At 43.5% G+C, this 24,151-nt stretch overlaps 2 protein-coding genes across 3 annotated transcripts; both read left to right on the top strand.

Moving 5' to 3' along the window:
- Nucleotides 1-531: 531 nt before the first annotated feature.
- Nucleotides 532-4,860, top strand: LOC148823111 (uncharacterized). The gene is made up of 5 exons (XM_088929335.1): nt 532-2,076; nt 2,412-2,610; nt 3,018-3,179; nt 3,578-3,698; nt 4,680-4,860. The coding sequence occupies exons 1-5, from the start codon at nt 559-561 to the stop codon at nt 4,858-4,860; spliced, it is 2,181 nt and encodes a 726-aa protein (XP_088785461.1). The 5' UTR covers nt 532-558.
- Nucleotides 4,861-14,634: 9,774 nt separating this feature from the next.
- cyp51a1 (cytochrome P450 family 51 subfamily A member 1) lies at nt 14,635-23,962 on the top strand. 2 transcript variants are annotated; one of them, XM_088928479.1, is made up of 10 exons: nt 14,635-15,179; nt 17,203-17,304; nt 17,961-18,137; nt 18,563-18,689; nt 19,072-19,246; nt 19,762-19,881; nt 20,791-20,986; nt 21,874-21,969; nt 23,013-23,181; nt 23,493-23,962. In XM_088928479.1, exons 1-10 carry the CDS (start codon nt 15,012-15,014, stop codon nt 23,669-23,671), a joined length of 1,509 nt encoding a protein of 502 aa, XP_088784605.1. In that variant the 5' UTR covers nt 14,635-15,011; the 3' UTR covers nt 23,672-23,962. The 2 variants fall into 2 exon arrangements, with proteins under 2 accessions (XP_088784605.1, XP_088784606.1); XM_088928480.1 differs by having other exon boundaries at nt 14,714-15,179; nt 17,206-17,304.
- The last annotated feature ends 189 nt before the right edge of the window (nt 23,963-24,151 follow it).

Genomic DNA, 24,151 nt, shown 5'->3' with positions numbered 1-24,151 from the left:
GAAGATCAGTTTCTTTAATTCCTATTTTGAAAAAGCTAATTGTATATCAATAGAAAATATATATTACTGTATGTATACAGGCATTCGTTTGAAATAAAATTATCAACAATGAATATTAAACTAACAAGTTTGTCACTGCTGATGTTAGTGGTGCGCTTTAATTTTAATTTTAATATTAGTACTGCAATTACTCTGTGAGAATAAGACTTGAAAAAAATGTTTGAATTTTAATGTACGTGAAACGTTTAACTATTAATTTGTTACGTGACTGCAGTGACAGTGAAATAAGGATTTTATGTAAGAAAATAAGAAAGAATAAAAAAGAGCTAATTGATCCCAGGTGCTTAAATGGACTTTCTAGAAGCCAGGTTATGAGTTTCAACAGCATCAGTTTAGTAGGCTGTCCCAGGCTACCATAATGTGGACTAAAATAGGTTTGATGGTAGAAGCAACAACAACATTTCTTGAATTTGTTAGAGCACACTAAGTGAAATGCCTTAATGTCCTTAATATATTCATTTTTCAGGAGAACCTTACGTTGAGACCTGAGGGAGGAAGATGTTACAGGAAGATTCTAGGAACACTCTGAATGCCTCTCTGTCTTTTGATGGAAGAGGTCTAAAAGCATTCCCTGGTGAAATCATGAAAGAACACTGTTTGAAAAAACTCTCTTTAGCCCATAATGATATTAAAATAGTGCCTGAAGAAATTGGGAGTCTGACCGATCTGGAAGTTTTATCTGTACAAGGTAACAAACTTACCACAGTTCCCCCTGCTATCTGCTCACTATTTCAGCTCAAAACTTTGGACATCAGCAATAATCAGGTATCATGGCTACCGGAGGAAATATGTCATCTGGCGAATATTGCACTGCTCTATGCTGGTTATAACAGTCTCGAAAGCTTGCCTGCTCTATTTGGTGACCTGACGTCTTTAGAAGTTCTCAGCCTTGCAGCAAACAGACTCATGTCTTTACCAGTGTCAATGTCAAACTTGAAAAACCTTCACATCTTAAACATTGAGTCCAACAAGTTGACATCTTTCCCACCAGTCATATGTTACCTCCCTCAGCTAATCAAGCTCAGCCTGTCTGAAAATGAGATCGAAAGCTTACCCAAGCAAATTTCTGAGCTGAGGCATCTGAGAGAACTTTCTTTGAACAACAATAAGCTCAACTTTTTACCTGTTCAGCTCTTTCGCCTGTCTAACTTGGAGGAACTCGAGCTTTGTGGAAACCGCCTCACGACAGTTTCAGATGAGATTGAAAAGTTGCAGGAGCTGAGGGTGCTGCAGCTCAGTAACAACAGGATCAGTGTGGTTACAGAGAAACTGTGCAATTGCACCAGGCTTCAGCACCTGGCCGTGAATGGGAACCTAGTGGCAAGACTACCCAGACATTTAGGGGCCTTAGCAAACCTCAGAGAGCTGCTGATCAGTAAAAATCAGATGGAGTCCTTACCTGATGGAATCTCCCATCTGAAAAATCTTTCTTTACTTGAGTCTTCAGGGAATCTACTGAGCTGTGTTCCTATAGAGATTAGTAACTGCACTCTCCTGACCACTGTTGACCTGAGTGGTAATCAACTGTACAGGTTTCCAGCCGGCCTCTGCTCTGGAGCTGCTTTGAGGCGTCTGAACCTGAACAACAACATGATCTCTAAAATACCCGCAGATATTAGTGCAATACAGAGCCTGCAGCATCTGGAGCTGAGCAGAAATAACCTGTCTTCATTCCCAGCTCACCTCTTCCATCTTCACAAGCTTGTCTACTTGGATTTGAGCAGTAATAGAATAGACAGCATTCCAAGTGGCACCTATGCTTGGAGCTGTATCCAGGTCCTCCTCCTCCAGTCTAACAGGTTTGAAGTTTTCCCTGCAGAACTGTGCTGCCTGAAGAGTCTCCAGGTCCTTGACCTCTCGGAAAATCAAATCGGGAATATTCCTTCCGACATCAGGAACTTGGAAGAACTTAAAGACCTCAATCTTTCCAACAACAATTTTACTTTCTTTCCCGTTGAAACCTGTCATTTGAGTTCTCTAGAGAAATTTAGAATCTGTCAAAAGAAAGGTCCAAAGGTAAGGTAGGCAATCTTTAGTGACTTATATTTGATTCAGCCACTAATTGTAGCAAATGTTGAGGCAGTTTAATACGAAGGATGTTTTACATTTGCATAGTGTGTCAGAACTCTTTTGGTTTTTACTGTAGGTATTAAGTTAAGCTTCATTAAATCGATTTGTAGGGGTCATTTTCAGTGGATTCTTTGTTTATGTACAGCAGTGCAACGCCAAAGGGACGTTCTGTCGCTTGATGTAAAGCCTCTATATTGTAAAATGGAATATCCTGCCATGTCCTCCATCACTTAAGTGTGTTGTTGTTTGTATAATGTGTTTATTTCTTATTTACTTGTTAGCTGACTTTGCTTCCAGAGGAACTGTCAAATCTGTGTAATCTCAGAGAACTGGATTTGTCAGACAACGGATTTCTGAAGATACCGGAGAGCGTTGGAGAACTGAAGAACCTGATCAAGCTGACAGCCAATAACAACTGCCTCAGCAAGCTGCCAAGAGCCATGTCTTCTCTCCGGAGCTTACAGCATATGAGCTTCAGAGGTCTGACTCTCAGAAATGTGGGGAATTTAAAACATCTCTTTTCATAACAAATAGGTGGTACAGTATGTCCCCATAAAGTTAAAGCCCCTCAAAACGAATGCAGAAGTTCGAAAAACCTACTTTATATTCTTTTAAATCATGCACCAAAGCACCGATTCATGTATTTCAGCTGAAAGGTGCTATTACTGAAGACCTGAGTGTTACAATGCTACATAGAGATACATTGCAAAAACCCATCAAAAATAAAAATGTAACATTTTAGATTATGAAAGATTAAACAACTGTATCAGTGCCAGGCCATTATCAGTACCCTCAGGCAGGTGGTAATGCATTCTGATGAAACACTTTTATGTTTGATGACATCATCCTCATTTTAGCAGCACGTTAACCCTAGAGCCTGTTTCTAGGGAATCATCTGACGTCCCTGCCTGGTGATATTGGGCAGCTGCCTTCGCTGAGACAGGTGGAGCTGGAGGGGAACCCTCTGACTAGGCCACCCTCAGCAGTCTGTGAGGGGCAGCGGCTGCATCCCATCGGACAGTACCTAAGAAGTGCAGCTCAGAGAGATGGTGGGTCGAGCTGTGGTGCAGTGTGTTATTTACTAGTAGAGCTGACAAAATACTCAGCTAAGTAGAACATGTTATTTTGCACTAGAGTGCATTATGTATTTGCATAAGGCATATATCTCTTTATCACTCCAAACAACATTAATATTATTATATCTAGGATAGTGATACACTGATGACACGTTAGATCAAATGTTTATATAGTTTTTCGGGGTTTTAATTACTACACACTATTTATTGTTCTGCGGCTTCACTACTAGTGAGACACAATAGTTAGACAGCCATTTCCCTGTGAAAACCAAAATGGAATTCTGACGATTAAAGACTGATGTTGTGTGCAACATCACAATAATTGAAAGAAAGGCTGATATGGAAAACATGCACTTTGTCTTTTTATTCAGAAAAACTCTTACAGAAAGTCTTCAAATTTGTGGCGAACAATATATCACAATTGGACTTGGAACACTTCTGCAAAAAGCTCAGAGTGCCTCTTGAGGAGCTCAAGTCTGGACAGAACAGACGGTAGGTAGGAACAACACAGGTTTTATTTATGGGGTTGAACAGGTAAGCACATTATCACTGCAATTCTATTCTGATGAAATCACAAACTAAGGATACCGAAAAGGAGCTCGTACAGGAGCTCTTTTGTAAGAGTGTTTGGACATAATATTATATCTCTTTCCATTTACGCATAATTACAAGTTGGTCGACTTCATTAGTGATTTAGGCGAGAGAACTGCAGCAATGAAATTTAATTCACTTATAAAAGGGACCAAGCAGGAGAGGTTCCCATGGATACTAAGAGCACACACCAGGGGGCACTGCTTGTATATCCTAGGATTCCACTGCGTGAACTCTGGTTGGCACTGGAAATGTTAGTGCCCCATGGGCTGTAGAAATGATCTTACATCTGAGCCTGCTGGTGAGCCTTCCTCAGGTGTGATGAAGGTGCCCAAGGAAGGCTCAACAGCTGACATGTTGTTTCTTCTTTCTACTTCTCTGTGTTAATTTATCCATTGCTCATATATTGTATACACACACCCTTAAGTGAAAGCTCACGGGTATTTAACCATTTCTAGGCAGCACCGGAAGAAATAAAGCTATGTATTTGTGGCTTTTTAGATTGGTCCCAACATCACTGTTTCTTTTTCCACTCACACAAAACACAGTCACTTGCACTACACCGAGGAAAAAGGGTTTGTTTTTGCAATATGTTCATTAAAATGATCATGACATCTACAGCAACAGACCTCACTAAAATGCTCGCTGATGATCAAAAAAACATGTTACACAGGGTGAGAAGAGTTACAGTACAGTGCAGAACTGTTTAATTACAATTAGACACTAGGCTCTTATTAGGATTATTTTACTAGATCAAGTGCCAGAAATCGCTTATTGCTTCTATTTCCATACAAATGGCGTAATTAGAACTGTTAGCCGAGCTTTTAAACTGCTTCTAATGAAGAGAGAATGAACGCTGGATGTGCGTTCCTTTCTGCACAGGATGCCGCTGAAGGACAAGGCCCTGCTCGCTCTGAGCCTATGGAGAGCATCCAGGCAAGCCGGCCAGGAGCCCAGTGCTGTCACTGCCCAGCTGGTGAGGACTCTGCTCATGTCTGGTCTGCACAGCACTGCTGCGGGTGTTCAAGCCCTCAGGATATACTCACAAGCCATCAGGCTCTGAAGACCCTCAGCAGCGAACACGACACACTGTTTCCAACATTCATCGCAGTGAAAACTTCATGTGCCTTTAAGAGTGACACTTTTCTCAGCCCCTTCCTAAACTGACATTGTGAGCACTTACAGCTGTATCTTTAAAGATGTTTGACTGGTATGGAATTACATTTTTTTCAAATAGGAAAAAAAAAGTATATTTTATATGCAGATTTTCTATTATATTTTATATTCTCTGATTACTAGCAATGTAACATGTTTTTAAAATAAAATTCCAGCCAAGCTTTTAAAACGAAAAAGATTAAAATTAAAGACGACAAGTACACGTGTGTTCATTGAAATTTCAAATTGGACAAGGTTTGGGCATGATTTGTGTGATCACACCACAGAAACCCAGCAAGGTCTGTAAGTCATTTAAATTTTGGAACACAAAGCCTCACAACAAACTACAGCTATCGGCCTGAAACACTTCCAGATGGGTGTTGGGCGGCAGCAGAGCGGCTCGAAGCCCAGGTGCAGGATTTAGTGCTGTTTTAGAGAATAAGGAAACGGCGATAAACGGCAAAGTCACTGGACGGGTCATTATGAACTGTTAAAAAAAAAATTAAGCGAGGCTCCCAGACGAAAAATAAAGAAGAGAGGTTGACGAGCCAACGCAGATTAAATAGTTTACAAAATCAAAATACAAAGAAAAGAGGCGAAAACACGGGGCAAAAAAAAATAAAAAAAAATAAAACCTGGGTAAAAGTAAAAAACGGGGGGAAAGGGAACCGCTGTGTCGTAGCGCAGAGAAGCACAGAAAACAAACTTTCGTTCACAGAGCGGCGACCGCTCGCACGGAAACTGGAGCTCTGACACCAGAACAACGACGAGCAGGTTTGAAGAAACTAAACAGGGCATCTAATTAACAAGATTATTGATCTAGATCAGGGGGCCTGATTGAAAACGGTTTGGCTGAACTGAACGGCCTCCCGATCTAGTTCGAGCGACAGGCGCGCAGCTCGCGGGCGCGTCGCCGTTGCCAGGGGCAACAGGATGACGCGAGTGCGGCCGGCGCGGCGTGACAACATGTGACTCGGCTCCGTGACGGTTCAGGAGTTTAAATACATCTTTAAAATGTTTAATAATAAGCACTACCAGAAAGATGGTGTTAATGGATGAAACACGTTAGTAACAGCTCAGTATTTTGCTCCCTTAAACAGTGTTTTATAACACATCTCCTTCCCACCAGCAGCTCTTCATTACAAAGTACTGAGGCAGGCTAAACGGATGGAAAACTATATAAATGAGAAAATCTTGCAGATATTATACCAATTCCGTACTGTGGACCTCTATTATATCAATCACAACACACTTATATCTAAAGAGTGTTTTATTTAGAGCCAGAATAACAGAGCTGTCAGATTTCTTGATAAATGCGCGGGCAAGCGGGCTGAGAGAGCCGCCTGGGGGCGGGACTGCGGGAGTGTAGTGGGGCGGAGGCTGGGAGACAGCCTCTTCCCTTCGTGTCTGTGTTAGTGTAGGTGCGCCGCTGTAACCCCTGTCCCTGTGTGTGTACCTTTCCCAGTTCAAGTTCAAGTTCAAGTTCAAGTTCAAGTGTTCAACCATATTCCCCGAGTCCCATGCCCGCTCCATTCCGTACCGAAACCCGAATTCGTTACAATATGTGGATTTGCGCACGACTGGATATGTGCATATATTGCAATTCTACCGAAACAGGAACATGCATGTTTTAAAAGGCTTACCAAATTGGTTGACATGAAGGAAAATGGGGGTTAATCCCAACTAAGGCATAAAGGAAAGTTATGGGACTGTCAGAGAAACACAGAAAAGACAGATGATCGATTCGATCACTGGAAGGAGCAAGTAGGAGAGGAAGAGGAGAAAAAGAGAGCAAGGGAGAGGAAGGGCGAAGGCCAGCAAGATCCTGAGACAAAATAGGAACAGAAGAGCTGGAGGAGCCCGGGTCAAGAGCAGGCCTTCAGAAACAACACATGGGGGCAAAAGAGAGTCTGCAATCAACAGCCCAGCTCGTGAGAGCTGCTGTGAGGCCTCCCAGATTCAATCAGCTAAAACCCAGAGACAAGAGACACCAAACCTGTCAGTGCCAGCAAGAGAGAACACAGGCCCTACAGAATCTGGGACAGAACTACAGAACAGGCCTGGGCCACTACAGGAATCTGAGCTAGAGGGCAGTTCCATCCCCGCTGCGCTCCCACAGCCCGGAGACGGAGAGGAGACAACTCCAACAGATCATCAGCAAAACCACGAACAAGCAGTTCATTGACAATGACAATGACAATGACAATGAATTAAAAGGAGAAGGAAGAATGAAGGGGTTGGAGGACAGGGAGGAGGAAGGGACTGCTAAAGAAAATGAGGACAAGGGAAACGAGGAGAAGGAGGTCGAACCTACAGATAAAAATGAAAGACCTAAAGACAAAAAAGGGCAGCATGGTGAAAATGGTGCCAGGGGTGAGGATGAGACTGAAAAAACAAAGAATGAGCCAGCAGGAAAAAATGATGTTTGTGACAAAACTGACAACGGTGAGGAGATTTAGAGCAGGGCGCAAACAGAGGACAATAACACTGGTGCCATCTTCTCTCTTCGGGAGAAGAGGCTTCCTGTGGAGCAGACACAGAGAGAAGCACACCCAGCCCCTCTGACGCCCCTGCTGTGCAGCTGCAGGTTCAGACCCCTGTAGACCCACACAGCTCTGCAGCCGACACAGAGACCCCTGCTGACCTGAGAGGACAGGAGGGCCACACTGATGCAGCCCCCTGCATGCCCTCCAGAGCCCTGGGACAGGGAGGGCTAAAGACTACAGAAACACAAAAGAGACTCGAGCCCGAGAACGAAGAGGGAGACAAGCAAGACGAACTGAACACAGAGGAAAAAGAGGTGGGTGCCATACTTAAGCAATAAGGCACGAGAGGCCGTGCTATATCATGAATATAGTCACAGTTAAAAGGCGTTGTTCGCGTCGGGCCAGCAACCCTTTTAACTGTGACTATATTCACGATATAGCACAGGCCTAGAGTGCCTAACTGCTTTTATAAAACGGTCCCCAAATATGCGATTGCTGTATAGAATTAATTTTAATTAAAAAATTATTTAACATGAAAATTAAGCTGTTTATGTTCCTTCGTCTGAGAATATACAGTAGTCCCTCACAGCCATAAGTAACATTAACTAGCAAAGAGAGGACATTAGCTAGCCAATATGATAAAGGAATAAATGACTTGTTTTTTGTTTATTTCTTTAGTACATTTATTTGAACATTTCCATTGATTGTAGACTAGTTCGTCAGGCATTTACTTTTTCGCTGCGGGACTGCTCCCACTGGTGCGGGTCTCGGTGTCTGTCAGGATATCACTCCAGCGCTTTGTCATTAAAATTGGGTTTCCAGTAACGCCGTAACTATAACAGACATAATCTCCCTTGCTTTTAACTAAGAGTTTGATAATTTCTAAGAATGAGAGTGATTTAAACTATGCAACACTATCATTCAACGAGAGCTCAAAAAGTCACAAGGATCCTCAAGAGCACAACAAAGGCAGCAGGAGAAGATACATGTATCAAATACCTGAGAACCCAAGCTTTCTTATCTACGCTAAGAACTAATTTTTAAAAGCCTATGCAATTGATTTGATTGACCGTAATTTATCGGTCAGCGCATTGATATTTCTTTATCACACAGTAAAAAGTTAAAATTCCTTCCGGGGTGTGCGTATATCAGCGAATATAGCAAGGCTTCGAAAGCGTGTCAGCCAATCAGATTTCAGGACCGGAACTATCCGTTTTTTAATTAACACTGAAACACAAAACAAAGAAAATAAGCAATATAGTGAAAACAGTACCAGAAAAAGAGAGAGAGAAAATAAAGAATCAGCCAGGAAAAGATGATGATAGTTGTTTCAATAATGACGAAGTTGAGAGCAGAGTGTCACAAGAGAAGGTCACGCTGAGAACGTGACACTACACAGCACTGAGCCCCTGGTGCTGCCCGAATCACAGACACAGAGAACACTCTGCTCTACTGCAGCTTCACAGAGCCCTGTGCCTGACACACTGCCTCTTCACCCACAGGTGAATACAGAGCAGGGTGCAAACAGAGGACAACAACACTGGTGCCATCTTCCCGGGAGAAGAGGCTTCCTGTGGAGCAGACACAGAGAGAAGCACACCCAGCCCCTCTGACTACCCCTGTAGACCCACACAGCTCTGCAGCTGACAGAGACCCCCGCTGACCTGAGAGGACAGGAGGGCCACACTCCACAGCCCTGGGACAGGGAGGGCTAAAGACTACAGAAACACAAAAGAGACTCGAGCCCGAGAACGAAGAGGGAGACAAGCAAGATGAAAAAGAGGTGGGTGCCATACTTAACACTGAAACACAAAACAAAGAAAATGTCACAGATGTCGGAAGAGTCGAACCGTGGAGAGGCAGGAGAGCGGAAAAAGACCCCTATGCGTAGCGGCGGAACGGGGGATAAGCCCAGGCTCAGTAGTTCAGGAGTCGTATAGAAACCAATGCCCCCAGGCAGCGGATGTGGGGCGACCTGGTGCTAGGCGTGTCTCAGGACATCCGAACGTCAATACTGAGTGAAGAGGAATGAGTGACCCGGAAATATATAGCCCCAGAGAGAGAGACACCGGAAGGACAGCAAAGCACAGGAAACAAGGGACAGGACAGAGTAGGAGTGCCCTCTGGCTGCAGAGGGCATGACAGAAAATAAGCAATATAGTGAAAATGGTACCAGTGGAGAGTATGAGAGAGAAAAAATACACAATCCGGCAACAGAAAAAAATGATGTTTCTCACAAAAATGACAAAGGTGAGAGCAGAGTGTCACAAGACGCTGAGAAGGTGACACTACACAGCACTGAACCCCTGGTGCTGCCCGAATTACAGACACAGAGAACACTCTGCACTACTGGACATTCACAGAGCCCTGTTCCTGACACACTGTTTCTTCACCCACAGGAGATATAGAGCAGGGCGCAAACAGAGGACAACAACACTGGTGCCATCTTCCTGGGAGAAGAGGCTTCCTGTGGAGCAGACACAGAGAGAAGCACACCCAGCCCCTCTGACGCTCTGCTGTGCAGCCGCAGGTCCAGAAAAAGAAAGAGATGGCAGCAGAGGCAGGAGGGAGAAATGTCTGTGGCGACTCGATATCCCCACAGACTTCCAAGGGGAGGCCAAGTACCCCAGACGGAGGCAGACAGAGTCCTTCACTTTCCTCTGAGCCCCGGACACAAGAGAGGAGAAGGAGAACTCACAGCACAAAGGAACAGAATGATTTAGTGGTAGAAATGCCAGCAGCTCTCCCACCCGACAAAACACCTGCCAATGTGGAACAAGATGGAAAGAGAGACAAACAAAACTGGCAAGGAGGAGAAAGTGCTGCAGGAACGAATGAGCACAGCAGCTAAAGTGTCACCTGAGCTCCTCATACTGACTGCAGGCCTCCGCACGGGGGCTGGACAGGTCCGGCCTCTGGCCCCACAGCCTGCGCCGGGGAGCAGGGAGCTGCGGAGCATGTGTCTTCGCCCCCAGAAAGCCACTCCAATGCAGCTCACAGGGGGATAGCGACAAACAGGAGCGCAGTGACTTTCAGGAAGCAAGAGGTCACGTCTCCAGCTTGGGGGCAGCAGCGAAGTTCAGACGCAGAGTGGGGTTCAGACGCAGAGTGGGGCCCCACCGGATTCATCCCGACGTTAGTTTTCTGGAACAGTCAGATGAAGGGCAGAGGGCGGCGATGGTCCAGGTCACCCCCTGCTCCCAGGCTCTCCCTCCCACCCACACCGCACACAGGCAGTCAGGGAGGGACTGTGGACCATGGACAGCCAGACCAGCTGACAGGAGATCTAGTGCAGCATTCGCAGGTGTGCAAGGAGGAAACAGTGGAGCTCGGTACATCCAGAACCAGAGAGCGAAGACATGACCCGTCAAGGCATTAAACAGCAGAGGGCAGAAGCCCACCTGACCTCCTGTGAGGCACTGAGACGACGGTCTGGCCCTGGTGGGAAGAAAACACACGAATGAGACTCCCCCCCCCCACCAACTGCAACAGGGGGACTCATGGAGGACCTGGACAACAGCCCCAGAGAAAGAAGAGTGACCAAGAACCATACGCTAAAAAAAGACTTGAACTTCATAACTTCCCCCCAAAAAATACACAATACCATAAAAAACATAATAATAACAAATTATTTCAGCACTTATTACTACTTAATATTATTATTGTTGTTATTATTATTATTAATTTCACATTATTTAACAGGTGCCAGATGCTGAATGGAAAAAAAAATTCAACCCTACTATTTAAGAACAGAATAAGTCTTACTCTCCTTTCAGGATGACAGCAATATAGCGATACTTGTCTCCTATTAACGCTTGATATTTGATATTTTGATATTGATACTTGATACTTGATATTTTGGAACAGAAATCTTTACTTACCATTTAAATGACACTTTTGTCAGATCCGTTCCAATATTTCTCATTTAAGAATTTACAGCTGCCTTTTTATTCATTAGATTTTTAATATTGCATTAACGATGGTACTAATTGCGATTGTATGGTTTTAATAAAGCATTTCTTGAAATATAAAAGGCTATTGCATATTGTGTTGTATGCAGGGTGCGGATACCATCTTGCCATTAGGGGGAGCTCACCCCTGGTTGGGAGGGGAGTACACATCACGCGTGAAAGGCAAGTCAAAGTGAGCATTGGATTATATAGTTATAATTTAACAGGAGTTACTCTTACCCCAGAATAGAAGTGACCACAGAGGTCTGGGCTCAGCTGTCTGTGGGGTCCGTCCTGTTGCCCATGAAGTGGACGAGCGGTGGCCTGCTTTACTCCAAGATGATACAAAAGGCACAGGATGGAATCTCTCCAAAGGAGGTCCATTCAGATAAAAAAAAAGAAGTGAGGAGAGGCTTCATTTTCTCTTAGCGTCGCTCAGGGCAGAGAACCCCCGCTCGCAGTCGGCTGAGGTGGCGAGGCACGTCCGGCCGGCTGTAGAAGGTTTTCCTAGCGTCTGTCCTGATGCCTTGCCTTTTAACTTCCAGTCGCCGAATTCCCCCACTGCCTCTCTGACGGGTTCGCCCAGTGCTTTAGCCAGCGCGCCAACTTCACCTTCCCCGTAAAGAATTAAGACATCCCGATCCAGTGGCCAGAAGCCCTTATCCAGCGGTTTCAGCATCTGGACTAATTCAGATTCAGGAACTGATAGAACTGGAGCCGGTTTATCTTTCCTGTACCCTCTGAGATGTCAACATCTTTAAACATGTCCAGTGACGAGCGCTGCTCAGCCTTCACTGCGCATTGACCCCCGGTGTCTCTCCTGGCTGTCAAGATATCAAAGGTCTGCTGAATGTGGCAACTGGAGTCCACCAGAGTCGTGTGTCTTTTTTTGGAGTTTCAGGGAGAGGCCCAGCAGCTCACGGAGAGCGTCTTTCATAGATGCCAAATCAGCAACAGATGAGGAGTTAGTGAGGTGTTTGTGTAGTCCCTTGTGGTTCTGTCTCTCAGTGGCACTGCGTGATGCATCCTTGCTTGCTGTTTTAAAATGGTGTGCTAATGCAGGGAAATCTTTCCATACTGCTTTTACAGTATTAAAACTGTTTGCCACCCATCTAATATTAAAAATCTGGACAATTTTCAATGCTTTCTCGAGCATTTGAGCGTTCTTAGTCAATTGGTGATAAAGTGAGTATAGTTTTGCGATAAAGAATTCAAAGTGGTTACACCCAGCCACTTCTTGGACTGCCAGTTCAAGGCGATGTGCCAGACAGTGTATGGACTGCACTTCAGGAAAGTCACGTTTTAGCCTAGCAATCAGTCCAGAGGATTTGCCAGTGAGCACCGCAGCCCCCGTCAGTGGCTATGCTGATGAGATATTTCCTCAAAAACTCATAATCAAAACCCACGTTACTAAGGCTCCCTCTCGGACAACCGTAAAGTGATCCCGCGTCTCTGCCATCCGTCAGCTATATATTTTTTCCGCAGCTGGTTCTGCAAAGGGCTACTTACATCTCCTCCACTAATCCACTCCTCAGATAAATGCACGCCAAGTGCTTTTTCTGACCGCAGTAGACTCATTGCATCTCTGCACACTGTGCATCCCAACTTTCCATTCTTAACGAAAAGTCACGGGTTACGTTTTTCCCACCCTGGCCATCGGTGCCGACTGGGGTCACGGAGGGACCAGCCTCTTCCTCTGGGGAGCTGGCGCTGTTGGTGGACCTAGTCGGAGGGGTAGGCCAGGCAGGCGGGTCAGCGGCTAAACTGCTAGCAGCAGGTCACATCGCCCGGTTTTGGTTGTTTGGTGAACCCAAAATTAACAAGTAAAGTTCCCTGTTTTCTCTTGGGCATTACTGCCACCTTTCAGAGATATATATATAGAAAACTGAATGTCATTGGAAATCTTCTGTGCAAATTCACTATGCGCCTTTTTGTTGAAAAGACGTTACCAGGAGTGACTGGTAAACTCGTCCGTTTGTCATGTGAAAAGAAACGTTGCCTGCTTCTGCAACAGCGCCAGCAGGCCTTGATCGGTAATAGTATTCAATTGCTTCTCCATTTCTATGGCAACAGCACGCTCAAAACAGAAACGCCAATGTAGTCTATACCGGAAAAAAGTGACACATATAAATAGGATTTTTTTTAATTGACAGTTTCCATATTTTAGAGACCCTCCCCCCCACCACCACCAATTTCGCAAATGGTCTCTTCAGGGGAGCTAAGCTCCCCCGTAATTCGCACTATGGTTGTATGATTAATATAGATGCAAAGTAGTGTTGAAATAATTTCAAATAAGCTTAAAAAATTAACACGTTATGTAATGTAAATCAAAATGGATGTTTTATCAGAGATCTTGGATTTTAAAAATATGTCAACTTTCGAATTATTTCGCAGGCGGTAGATACTGATCTAAACTACGAAGAAACAAATACAACTACGAGATGAACACAAAATGCAACCCTGCTGTAGATTCTTAAGGAGAGAATAAAATCTTACTCACTGATCCTAAACGCCAAGGTGCCAGAAATATTGATATGACTGACGTTTAATACATGGCATTTTTTAAAAGGATTCACAACATACAGATCTGACTTTCCCGATACAAACAATGCAATCTGTGTTTCACACATAGGGGAGCTCTTCAATAAACCTCAATTGTATTTCACTTAACATTATCTTGTCATGTAGCTATACTGTAGCTACATACGTTTAAAATTACCCATGCAATTGCGAATCTTTAAAAAATATTTAGTGCAATGATTTTGTATTAAATATTGTATAGATGGAAATAAAACAGCTTCATGACTACACTGAAAACATCTACTTCACTGTGCCCTTCATACAGCGTGAACTATGTAGACAAGATCGGATCACTCCATTGGCCATATACAATTTCTTGCATTAGGAATTCGTCTTTTCGCAGACCCCAGCCTGCTCTCCATGAGACACACAGACAGGGAGAGAAGCCTGGGGTAAGAGCGCAGGGTCAGCCATTTATACGGCGCCTGGAGCAGTTGGGGTGAAGGGTCTTGCTCAGGGGCACAACGGAGTAGGATTCCTCTGCCAGCCGCGGGATACAAACCGGCAACCTTCCTCTGAAGCAGCCTACAGTATACCGTACACAGTACCCCTCCCGTTACAGCCCTGTGTTTCACCGGCAGCCAATGCAGCGCTTCCCTGGTGTAGCCAGTTCAGGAGACCAGCCTATGACATCATATAGCCAGACATCAGTTCAGGCCGCGTCACCCAATCACGGCGCGAAGCTGCAGATGCAGAACATGAAGCTATTCGGTAGAGATATCAAGCCGCCCTAAAGAAAAACGTTCCCTACTCGACGCAGCTGCGAGTCTAGGATATTTTTTGGGCTTCATGATATCTGCACGATTTAACGCTGCCAGAAAGATATGTTGGTTTTGCTTGCTGGTATTACTGCCACGCAAAGGGAAGTAGGTTTTGCATGTAGGATAGCCCGTTAAAACCTTGCACTTGACCGACCTAATAGAATAATACAGTTTATAACTGGATATTGGTGCAAAAAGTTTGTAGGAGAAAATAAAGTTCGTTTCTAGCTTACTAGTTTGCTGCAGGTTGCAGTAAACCGGGCACTGAAACGCGCACAGAAGATGTCACAGTCGTTATTCGAGGCTGGCAGCTCTCTGATCGAGAATGCGGTGGGGAGGATGGGTGACAATTTGACGTCTATGGTCTTGGTTACCACAGCGTCTATCCTGAGCCTGGGCTACGTCTCAAAGCTGGTGTTCAAGCAGTTACAGGCACCGGACAAAGACGAGGTATGTATGAATTTACGTTTAGTTATAAAGTAGATGTGCTCGTTATTACTTCGTGGTTTGAATTTGTTATTAATTTAAATGTAATTTAATTTCATTTAATAACAATAATGAAATAATGGATAAATCCTGTTATATTCCACATGAACAAATCAATGCAGAATTCTGACCAACCAATATATCCAACGTACTGACCTTTGCCTGTAAATGAACGATACTAGAGTGAGATATTAGCTTAATTTAAATACAAATAAAGATTTGTATTAACCTGGTCAATACACAGTTATATATATATACGCAAGTATACAACTATGAATATACAACTATGGGTATTCAGTGTCGTGCAAAAGTACTCCCCCTATCAGTGCCATTCCATTTTGCTGAATTACTGCGATGTATAGGTGTTTTTAACTTAAAAATTAAAAAATAAAAACTTCAGTTTACACTGAACTCTCATAAGGGTGAAAGAAATGAAGAATCAGCTAAATAAATTGAAAATAAAATATGTTGATTTCAAAAGTATTCACCCTTCTTTGGTATGGTAATGCTAAAGTAGTAAAAGTGCACAATTTTTTTGGCAAGTCATCCAATTAGTCCCAGGGCACCTGTGTGTGATAGTAGTGGTTTACCTGATTTCAGAATAAACCCAGCTGCCTCTGAAATGTCCCACGGTCAGGTAGTGGATTTCAAGCAGTGATTCAACCATGAAGACTAAGGGGCTTTCAAAACAACTTGAGGATAACAAAGATCAAAGGCACTGAGAGTGGCAATGACACCCTACAAGCACAGTGATATTGATCACAAATACCCGGAAAGTGTATGCTATCACCCAGAATAGACTGTCTTTTCAAACTGAGCAGCTGGGAAAAACTGAGCGACACAGCAAACAGTACTGGACACCAGCCTGCGGGGGCTGTCGCTGGGCTGTCGCTGGGTCGTGATCCTGACAGATACCGCACAGTTTCTGTACCCTAGCGAACCCAGTCTATAACCTAGCAAACACGGTCCGACTGCCTGCTTACTTTCACAAGGAGCTGGCTGCCTGTGCAGCAGAGAAGTTAGAAAGTAAACACCTGGGGCCTGAAGCAGTCTCCAGAAGGACTCTCTCTCTATATATCCTGTCTGCTCTTTCCACAATAAAGTCTCGCTGTTCCAGATTTGGAACCCTTCAAGAACCTGAAATCCCTCACATTCAGTTCGCTCTGGCAGACTCGCTATGTAGGCATTACATTGGTGGCTCTGTGGCTCAGGATCTGCGCCTGTGGCTGGAAGGTTGCCGGTTCGTATCCCGCGGCCCCCTGAGCAAGGCCCTTCACCCCAACTGCTCCAGGTGCCGTATAAATGGCTGACCCTGCGCTCTTACCCCAAGGTTCTCTCCCTGTCTGTGTGTGTCGTGGAGAACAAGTTGGGGTATGTGAAAAGGCAAATTCCTAATGCAAGAAATTGTATATGGCCAATGAAGTGATCTTATTACACCATCTGGATCTATAGTATCTCCCAGCTTGCCCATGTCGCTTTTCAGAGACGTACAATTTGGAGACGACAGCTCCAAGCGGTGCTGGACAGTTTTCTGGCATTGCTGAGACTTGGAATGTCTTCGCCTGCTCAGTTTTCACAGGCTGCTCCATTGACTGCCCCGGGGGGCGGCCATGTTGGCCAGCTGTGGACAGTCAGGCTCTTTCAGGTTCTTCTTAGCTGGAGAAGAAATGGGGCATCAAGTCTCATGGCTTGGAGCACAACAAGAACATGCAAAAAAGAGGTGTGGTGAACTACAGCCTTGAGAAACTGGTAACTTGCTGATTTTAACCTTTCTCAAGAAAGAAGGGACATACAAGGTGTGGGAAGCATAAAGTGCAACCTATTTTTGTTGCGTTTTGAGGATATATGTTTTACAGACAGTAAAGCAAAAAATATATATATAACTGGTAAGTATATTTACGTTTTTTTAGGTTTTGCCACAGGGTTTATTTAAGATGTTATATTACTTTGTTGTGATTTAAAAAAAAAGTATTTTATTCTTTTCCAGCAGAAATGCCCTCCATATATCCAATCAAGCATTCCTTTTCTGGGCCATGCAGTAGCATTTGGGAAAAGTCCCATTCAATTTCTAGAAAATGCATATGAAAAGGTAAGGCTGCCGTCCTACTGAGAAAAATACACACAAGCTAGGGAATAGGACTATTTACTGCTGTGCTCTACAGTAGACCATTACACTTTGGCTAAGCTAATTTATTTGGCTGATGTTTTTATTCAAAGCAACTTACATTTGCATCCATCTATGAATTGTTTACAGATAACGTATAGATTATTAGTCTGGACCAGTCTTGGGGAAGTGTCTTTCTCAAGAGAACAACAACAGTGTCTCACCTGGGATTTGTATGGTCACTTGCATTGTTAAGCGCCTAGGAGCAGCCTTGTTGTGAAAGGCGCTATATAAAATAAACTGAATTGAATTTGATAGCAAATCCAGCAAATATCATTTACTTACTGCTTTAAGATGTAGGACTGTTTCCATAAATTGTTTTGTTATTTAGTAAAAGTTTTAGAAAGAATTTAAACTTCTGTCACAGATTGTTTCCTCGAAGATATACAGTAAGGTAAAGCTGAAATGTCAGAAAGCAATTGCTGCTCATTTGCTCTGTAAAAAAATGAAAGACATATACTTATATTAATAAACTAAATACCTTCTTTATAGCTGGCGATGTAAATATGGTAGGAAAGCCGGATCAGAGAGAGGTAACGGTTCATGGGCTTGCTTTTTAAAGTACATTTTTCTTTTCACAGTATGGGCCCGTTTTCAGCTTCACGATGGTGGGCAAGACATTTACATACCTGATAGGAAGTGATGCGGCCAGCCTGCTCTTCAACAGCAAAAACGAAGACCTCAATGCCGAGGATGTGTACTCCCGCCTCACGACGCCGGTCTTCGGCAAAGGAGTGGCTTATGATGTCCCGAACCCTGTAAGAGCAAGCATGGGAATTTGCTTGAAACGAAAAGCACTTGGAAAAGGGATTTCCTACTTTATGGCTAAGAGCTCCTTGTAGTTTTACTTATGCTGTGAAGATCAGCACCATGGACAGTGACACAGAGACTACCCTCCCCTCATTGTCCATCCTTTACAGTATAATAGGAGTGGACCTAAGGTCCTGTAGCTCCAGGTTTAAAGTTTTTTTTTGCATTAACTGTGTTTTCCTAATAATTTTAAACAAGCAGCAGTTAGGTTGACATACACATAATTTTACTCATTCTATGGATATTCATTTACAAGCCATAAATGAGCTAAATATTAAAAATAGAAAATAAAAAAAAACTTGTGATTCTTTTGCTCCACCTCAAAGAAGGTGCACTCATGTTCTGATCAAGGAATATGAATCCGCTCTTGCAGATCTTTCTGGAGCAGAAGAAAATGTTGAAGACAGGACTGAACATTGCTCAGTTTAGAAATCATGTTCACGTGATCGAAGAGGAGACCAAGGATTATTTCACACGCTGGGGAGACCGTGGAGAAAAAAGTAAGATGCTTTGCAGAAGAAACTGCACTTAAATGGTGTGGGTTGAGCCGCAGAGATATATGAGCCCTGACTATAGCATTCAGATAGATGCTTCCATTTCTATTGCACAAGCTGTTCAGAATTTCATGTGATTATATTAATATTTTGTACACCTGCTTGTATATCTAGCAGCTCCTTGGCTTTAATACAAGATGGATTAGAACAGCAGAAGAGTCTGTAGTTTCTAGTCTAGTTCAAGGTGTGCTCTGGTCTGATTACTGCATGTCCATTCTGCTAGAGGTCAGCTACCAACATTGACTCTGCGGCTCCTGAGCCTCGACTGGCCACAGCTCATACTAAATCCGTACGGCTCACTTTCTCTCTCTCGCTCCCCTCTGCTCAGACCTGTTCGAGGCTCTTTCTGAGCTCATCATCCTGACGGCCAGCCGCTGCCTGCACGGGAAGGAGATCCGCGCCATGCTGGATGAGAAGGTGGCCCAGCTGTACGCAGATCTGGACGGGGGCTTCACTCACGCCGCCTGGCTGCTGCCAGGCTGGCTCCCCCTGCCAAGCTTCAGGTGGGACCGGGCGTGAGTGTGGCTCTTACACACTGCTGGCTTGCGAACACTGGGCGTGATCATTACCAGGCCGTGCAAACTGAGGGCTTTTTTCAAATACCGCATTAGATATGAAAACATTGTTGAGAGTGGTATTTCATTGAAATGACAGGTTAAATGTTATTTTGTTTAAATGATTCAAACATTAAGATGATTTAGAAGCACCGGCAGGCCAGATATCCATGCAGATGCAGTCAACCTGGGATCACTGCTGACCAGTTACAGACTCCGTATGACAGGGAGCACACCCAATGCCAAAGCATGGCCACAGCCTTTTTGCTCTATTTATACACTGGCCAATTGCGTTCTGTAAATAGGACAACAGAAAAAATACAGACGTCTACACATCCTTTGTAGCCGGTCCAAGATTTACAGCAAAACTCTTCTACAAGGTACAGGTATGGCTTTTAGAGTATTTCAGACTGATTCAAGCTGCTCCACTAACAGTAATTTGCATTTGAAATTTTTGTTTGAAGGCGCAGGGACAGAGCTCACAGGGAGATCAAAAGCATCTTTTACAAGGTCATTCAGAAACGCAAGGAGTCCGGCGCGAGAGAGGATGACATGCTGCAGACGCTCATGGACGCTACATATAAGTAAGACTCCAGACATTGTCGTCTTGTCATGCAGTCGTTTCTTGAGAAGGGTTATAGACAGCAGGAGGCCATCCGACTCTTCGAGCTCACTTGGTTAGTGATCATAGACTGGTCTTAGGATCTCATTGCTTGAAAGAAGCTTTGACAACATGGCTGGGTAGCTTGTTGCAGACACTACAGTATATGTGAATAAGTGCCTCCTGTTCCTAGGTTTAAATGTCCTTCTCCATAGTCCGCACTGTTGAAAGTGAGGAAGTCTTCTGGTTTGACTGTGACTGGGACTTAGAGGAATTTGAGTCCTTTGAGTACTTAAGCTCGTAGTCTTCTCTGTTCAAGGCTAAAAAGGTTCGGTTCTTTAAGTCTCTCAGTGCAGGACATTTCTTCAAGCCTGATAACGTGCGTTATCAAAAAAATAACTACTTATTGAAGTTCACTTGCTATTCTTGTTTTCTTTTACTGCTTCTCAGCTCAGATTGTTGAGCGCTTGTCATTCTAGTTAAAGGTCACTTAAGATCAGAGTTTCTGTTAGAATCAGGACAGATTGCTGAAAAATATCATTTGGTTGTCTGCAGAAATAAATATAAAAGTTTTCTGCGTTTTCATGAAAGCCATGTATAGGTTTAGCGTAGAAAGAGTAGACTGGGCCACCTTATTTTGAAAAAAATAATCTAAACTCATCTGTGGGTATGGGCATCAGGCCATATTTAAGAGAAATCTAGTTGGACATATTCATTGTAAAAATGATTTCCCAGTTGTCCTAAACTCATTTCTGTATACTCGTCTATTATTTCTTGTAAAGGAGGGCAATCCAGGATTCTGTGCCTTGTATTCCTGGAAATCAGGAAGGTAACAGATTCAGTGTTGTTTTGTTGCATGGTGAAACCTCTGACCCCCCTTGTGACTCTGCAGGGATGGCCGGGCCTTGACAGACGACGAGATAGCGGGGATGTTGATCGGGCTGCTCCTGGCAGGACAGCACACCTCCTCCACCACCAGTGCCTGGCTGGGCTTTTTCCTGGCCAGAGACCGGGCACTGCAGGAACGCTGCTACGCTGAGCAGAAGGCTGTGTGTGGAGAGGACCTGCCTTCCCTGCAGTACGACCAGGTGGGCTCTGCTTGTCTGCTGGACGCAGACGTATAGTGTGCAAAGAGTGAGCTTGCGTATGATACATGCATCTCCTTGATGCTTCATGTTAAGAAAGAACCTTTTGCAGCTGGTCTGAGCACGACGACTGCCACACTTAAAGATTTTTCACTTTTTTTCGTATTTTAAACGTTATTTGATCTAATACAGGGAGGTGCATCATGTTTCAAATTCAGTGAAAAACTGTTAAAAGGACACCTCCCACCTATCCAAGCATAGACATCAAGCCACTAGTTTTGCACACGCTGTGTTACCGATTAATAGGGGACAGTGTGAGCCTGCTGTATATTGGCCATCCATTATCGGCATAATGTTCATGTATTAACAATAACAGAATCGTTTGTTGGCAGTTTTTATATTTGACTTTAATGTGTTCAGATGATTGTGCTTCATTCTAAATCCATTTAATGATCCACTTGCTCTAGTCTGCAGTGGTGTGTTTGTGCTGTAAGTATACAGTGCAGCGTGGAAGCGTTTTAGGTATCTGAAAAATCACAGAAGGAAGCAGAATTACCAAAAGCGAGCGCACCCTTCACAGACAATCCCAAAAAACTACAATACAGGTGTTCTGACGCTTTGTGCCTCCTTACAACCTGTGGTGTCAGGGGTGGACAAATTGATAAACTACTAAAGACATACTGGTAGGTTAATAGGCTTCTGGGAGAATTGGCCCTAATGTGAGTGTGTGTCTGCCCTGCGACCTGTCCAGGGTGGACCCTGCCTTGCGCCCGTTGCTTGCGGAGACCTGTGAGCCTGACTTGTACAAAGCAGTTCGAATCCGAAAGGCTGCAGGATACAGCCACCTGTTCTGGCTGAATTGCTAATTGCCTTTGTCTTTTGTTAACCAGCTGAAGGACTTGAACCTACTGGACCGCTGTTTGAAAGAAACTTTAAGACTTCGGCCCCCAATCATGACGATGATGAGAATGGCAAGGAGCCCTCAGGTCGGTGTCCGATGTTTGAGGTCGGATTGTAACTGAGAAGAAGCGAATCTGAGGCACCAGGGGCATAGAAAGTCAAAGGGAGGACTGGACAATCATCTTGATACACTAGCAGAAAAGTCATCATTACCATCTGATTTAAAAAAATGTTTTAGAAAGAGAAGGTGTTAGGGGGCGTGGTGTAGTGGCATGAAAATATATCATCACGTCTTAACCAGAAAATGCACATCATGTGGGAAGCCCACTGATCTTCCCTCCAGGTGTGGATGTACCACAGCTAAATTGTGCCCATTCAGTCCAAATCTGCAGGGGCGATGTTTTGTACTTTTTAATAAGGTTAACAATTGTTTTGCCACAAAGATTAATTTTGAATACAAAGATTAATTTGGATTTCTTTGTTGTATTTCAAGATCACGAGTATAAAAGAGATCGACCTGGAGTTAAGATAACTACAGTTTTTTAATTGTGGAGGGTGGAGTAAACAAAATTGACTCATTTGGCAAACTGCGACAGGGAAATAACCTTTCTAAACTGATAAATTAATAGGTATGAATTAAAAACGTATAGTTTTTATTTATAGCTACAGAATAGCAAGCGCAAACAAGCCCAATGAAAAATGTCTGGAGTAAATGATCTGCCAATGTACTGCTTGGCCAGTTAATGTTTCTTGTTTTATCTGTTTTTTTTCTTTTTCCATAAAAAAATGAAAACATGTGATGGAACTAATGGATTAGAATTAAAAACATTATAATTTTATTGAATTAAAACACACGAAAGGCCCGTTGAACGTGTTTGGTAAACTGGAGTAGTTAATTGATCCAAGGTTGTCCTTGCAGGCAAAGCCAGAATATCAGCTCCACAAGCTGGGTAGCTTGTTCCATACTCCCACTACCCTTTATGTGTTGAAATGCCTCCTGTTCTCAGTTTAAGAAGAAAATCACAGTATGTTATTAATTCTGAAAAGACTGGCAGAAATAATTGAAAAGGATGTGGTACTGTAACATAATGGTGCTAAAGTTGTCTTTTCTTCGCACGTCTGTTTGTAGAAGGTTGCAGGCTATACCATTCCTGCTGGCCACCAAGTATGTGTGTCCCCCACTGTAAACCACAGACTACACGACAGCTGGGTGGAGAGGCTGGACTTTAATCCTGATCGCTACCTGCAGGACAACCCAGCAGCTGGGGAGAAGTTTGCATATGTGCCATTTGGAGCAGGTACGTCTGGAGCTGATAAATATGGGACAGAAACATTTTTTTATGTCATTATAAAAGACGCTAAACATTAACAACATACCCCTCATAACAGGTTCTCACTCTATTCTATACGAAATAACAGGGCACTAAAATAAGGCTTCCAATTCCAAAACTAGAATACTTGTAGTATTTAAAATACTAGACTGCAATAGTACTCTAGAATACTTTCTCACTATGTTTCAAGTGTTGGAATTCGGTAAAATAATCAAGTTTAAGTTCTGCGGTTTGGATGCTTGTTTGACGTGTAATGTCCTCGTGCTGGATTGCTCTAGGCCGTCACCGATGCATCGGGGAGAACTTCGCTTACGCTCAGATCAAGACGATCTGGTCCACCATGCTCCGGCTGTATGACTTCGAACTTGTGGATGGCTACTTCCCAACGGTGAACTACACAACGATGATCCACACGCCCCACAACCCCATCATCAGATACAAGCGGCGAGAGCACTGACAGACTGTACGGACACGGCGCCACGAATCGTCAGTGGAATGTCAGTCCGCGAAAGGGATCCTCTCAAAGTCTTAATTTCTCCATAAAAAGCCGGCAATATAAAGATCAGATTGAATGGAATACCTTTTACTTGAATTTCTTTAATTTTTTATGTGACACTGAATGATTGTTACGATTTAAACATTTATTTTTTTCTGTGTTTCTTATGAATTACTTGCATCTTACGGCTTTCAACGTACGTAACTGTTCAAAATGTTAGGAGCAGCAATAAACTAAATTGGGATGTTTAAAGTTTTTTGTTTCTTCTAAGTTTTAACTGAATGTCCGGTTTGATCAGCTATTTAAAAAAGCATTGATAAGCGTTGATAAAACTACGCTAAATTCATTTTTCAATTGACAATATCATTGATGAAGTGAAAAAGATGATACATTCAAATTTAAATATTATTTTCAGGAAATTAGTTCGGATGTAAAAATCTG

This window comes from Atractosteus spatula, chromosome 12 (genome assembly GCF_055471065.1).
Source record: "Atractosteus spatula isolate fAtrSpa1 chromosome 12, fAtrSpa1.hap1, whole genome shotgun sequence".
Lineage (NCBI taxonomy): Eukaryota > Metazoa > Chordata > Actinopteri > Semionotiformes > Lepisosteidae > Atractosteus > Atractosteus spatula.
This window is presented reverse-complemented; position numbering and strand designations above follow the sequence as displayed.

Bases quoted from the DNA above. Each gene is read 5' to 3' on its own strand.
- cyp51a1 (XM_088928479.1), top strand. From the start codon at position 15,012: ATGTCACAGTCGTTATTCGAGGCTGGCAGCTCTCTGATCGAGAATGCG. The intron at 18,690-19,071 runs GTAAGATGCTTT...CCCTCTGCTCAG, and splicing joins GGGAGACCGTGGAGAAAAAA to ACCTGTTCGAGGCTCTTTCT. The intron at 19,882-20,790 runs GTAAGACTCCAG...GTGACTCTGCAG, and splicing joins CTCATGGACGCTACATATAA to GGATGGCCGGGCCTTGACAG.
- LOC148823111 (XM_088929335.1), top strand. From the start codon at position 559: ATGTTACAGGAAGATTCTAGGAACACTCTGAATGCCTCTCTGTCTTTT. The intron at 2,077-2,411 runs GTAAGGTAGGCA...TTTACTTGTTAG, and splicing joins GTCAAAAGAAAGGTCCAAAG to CTGACTTTGCTTCCAGAGGA. The intron at 3,180-3,577 runs GTGGGTCGAGCT...CTTTTTATTCAG, and splicing joins AAGTGCAGCTCAGAGAGATG to AAAAACTCTTACAGAAAGTC.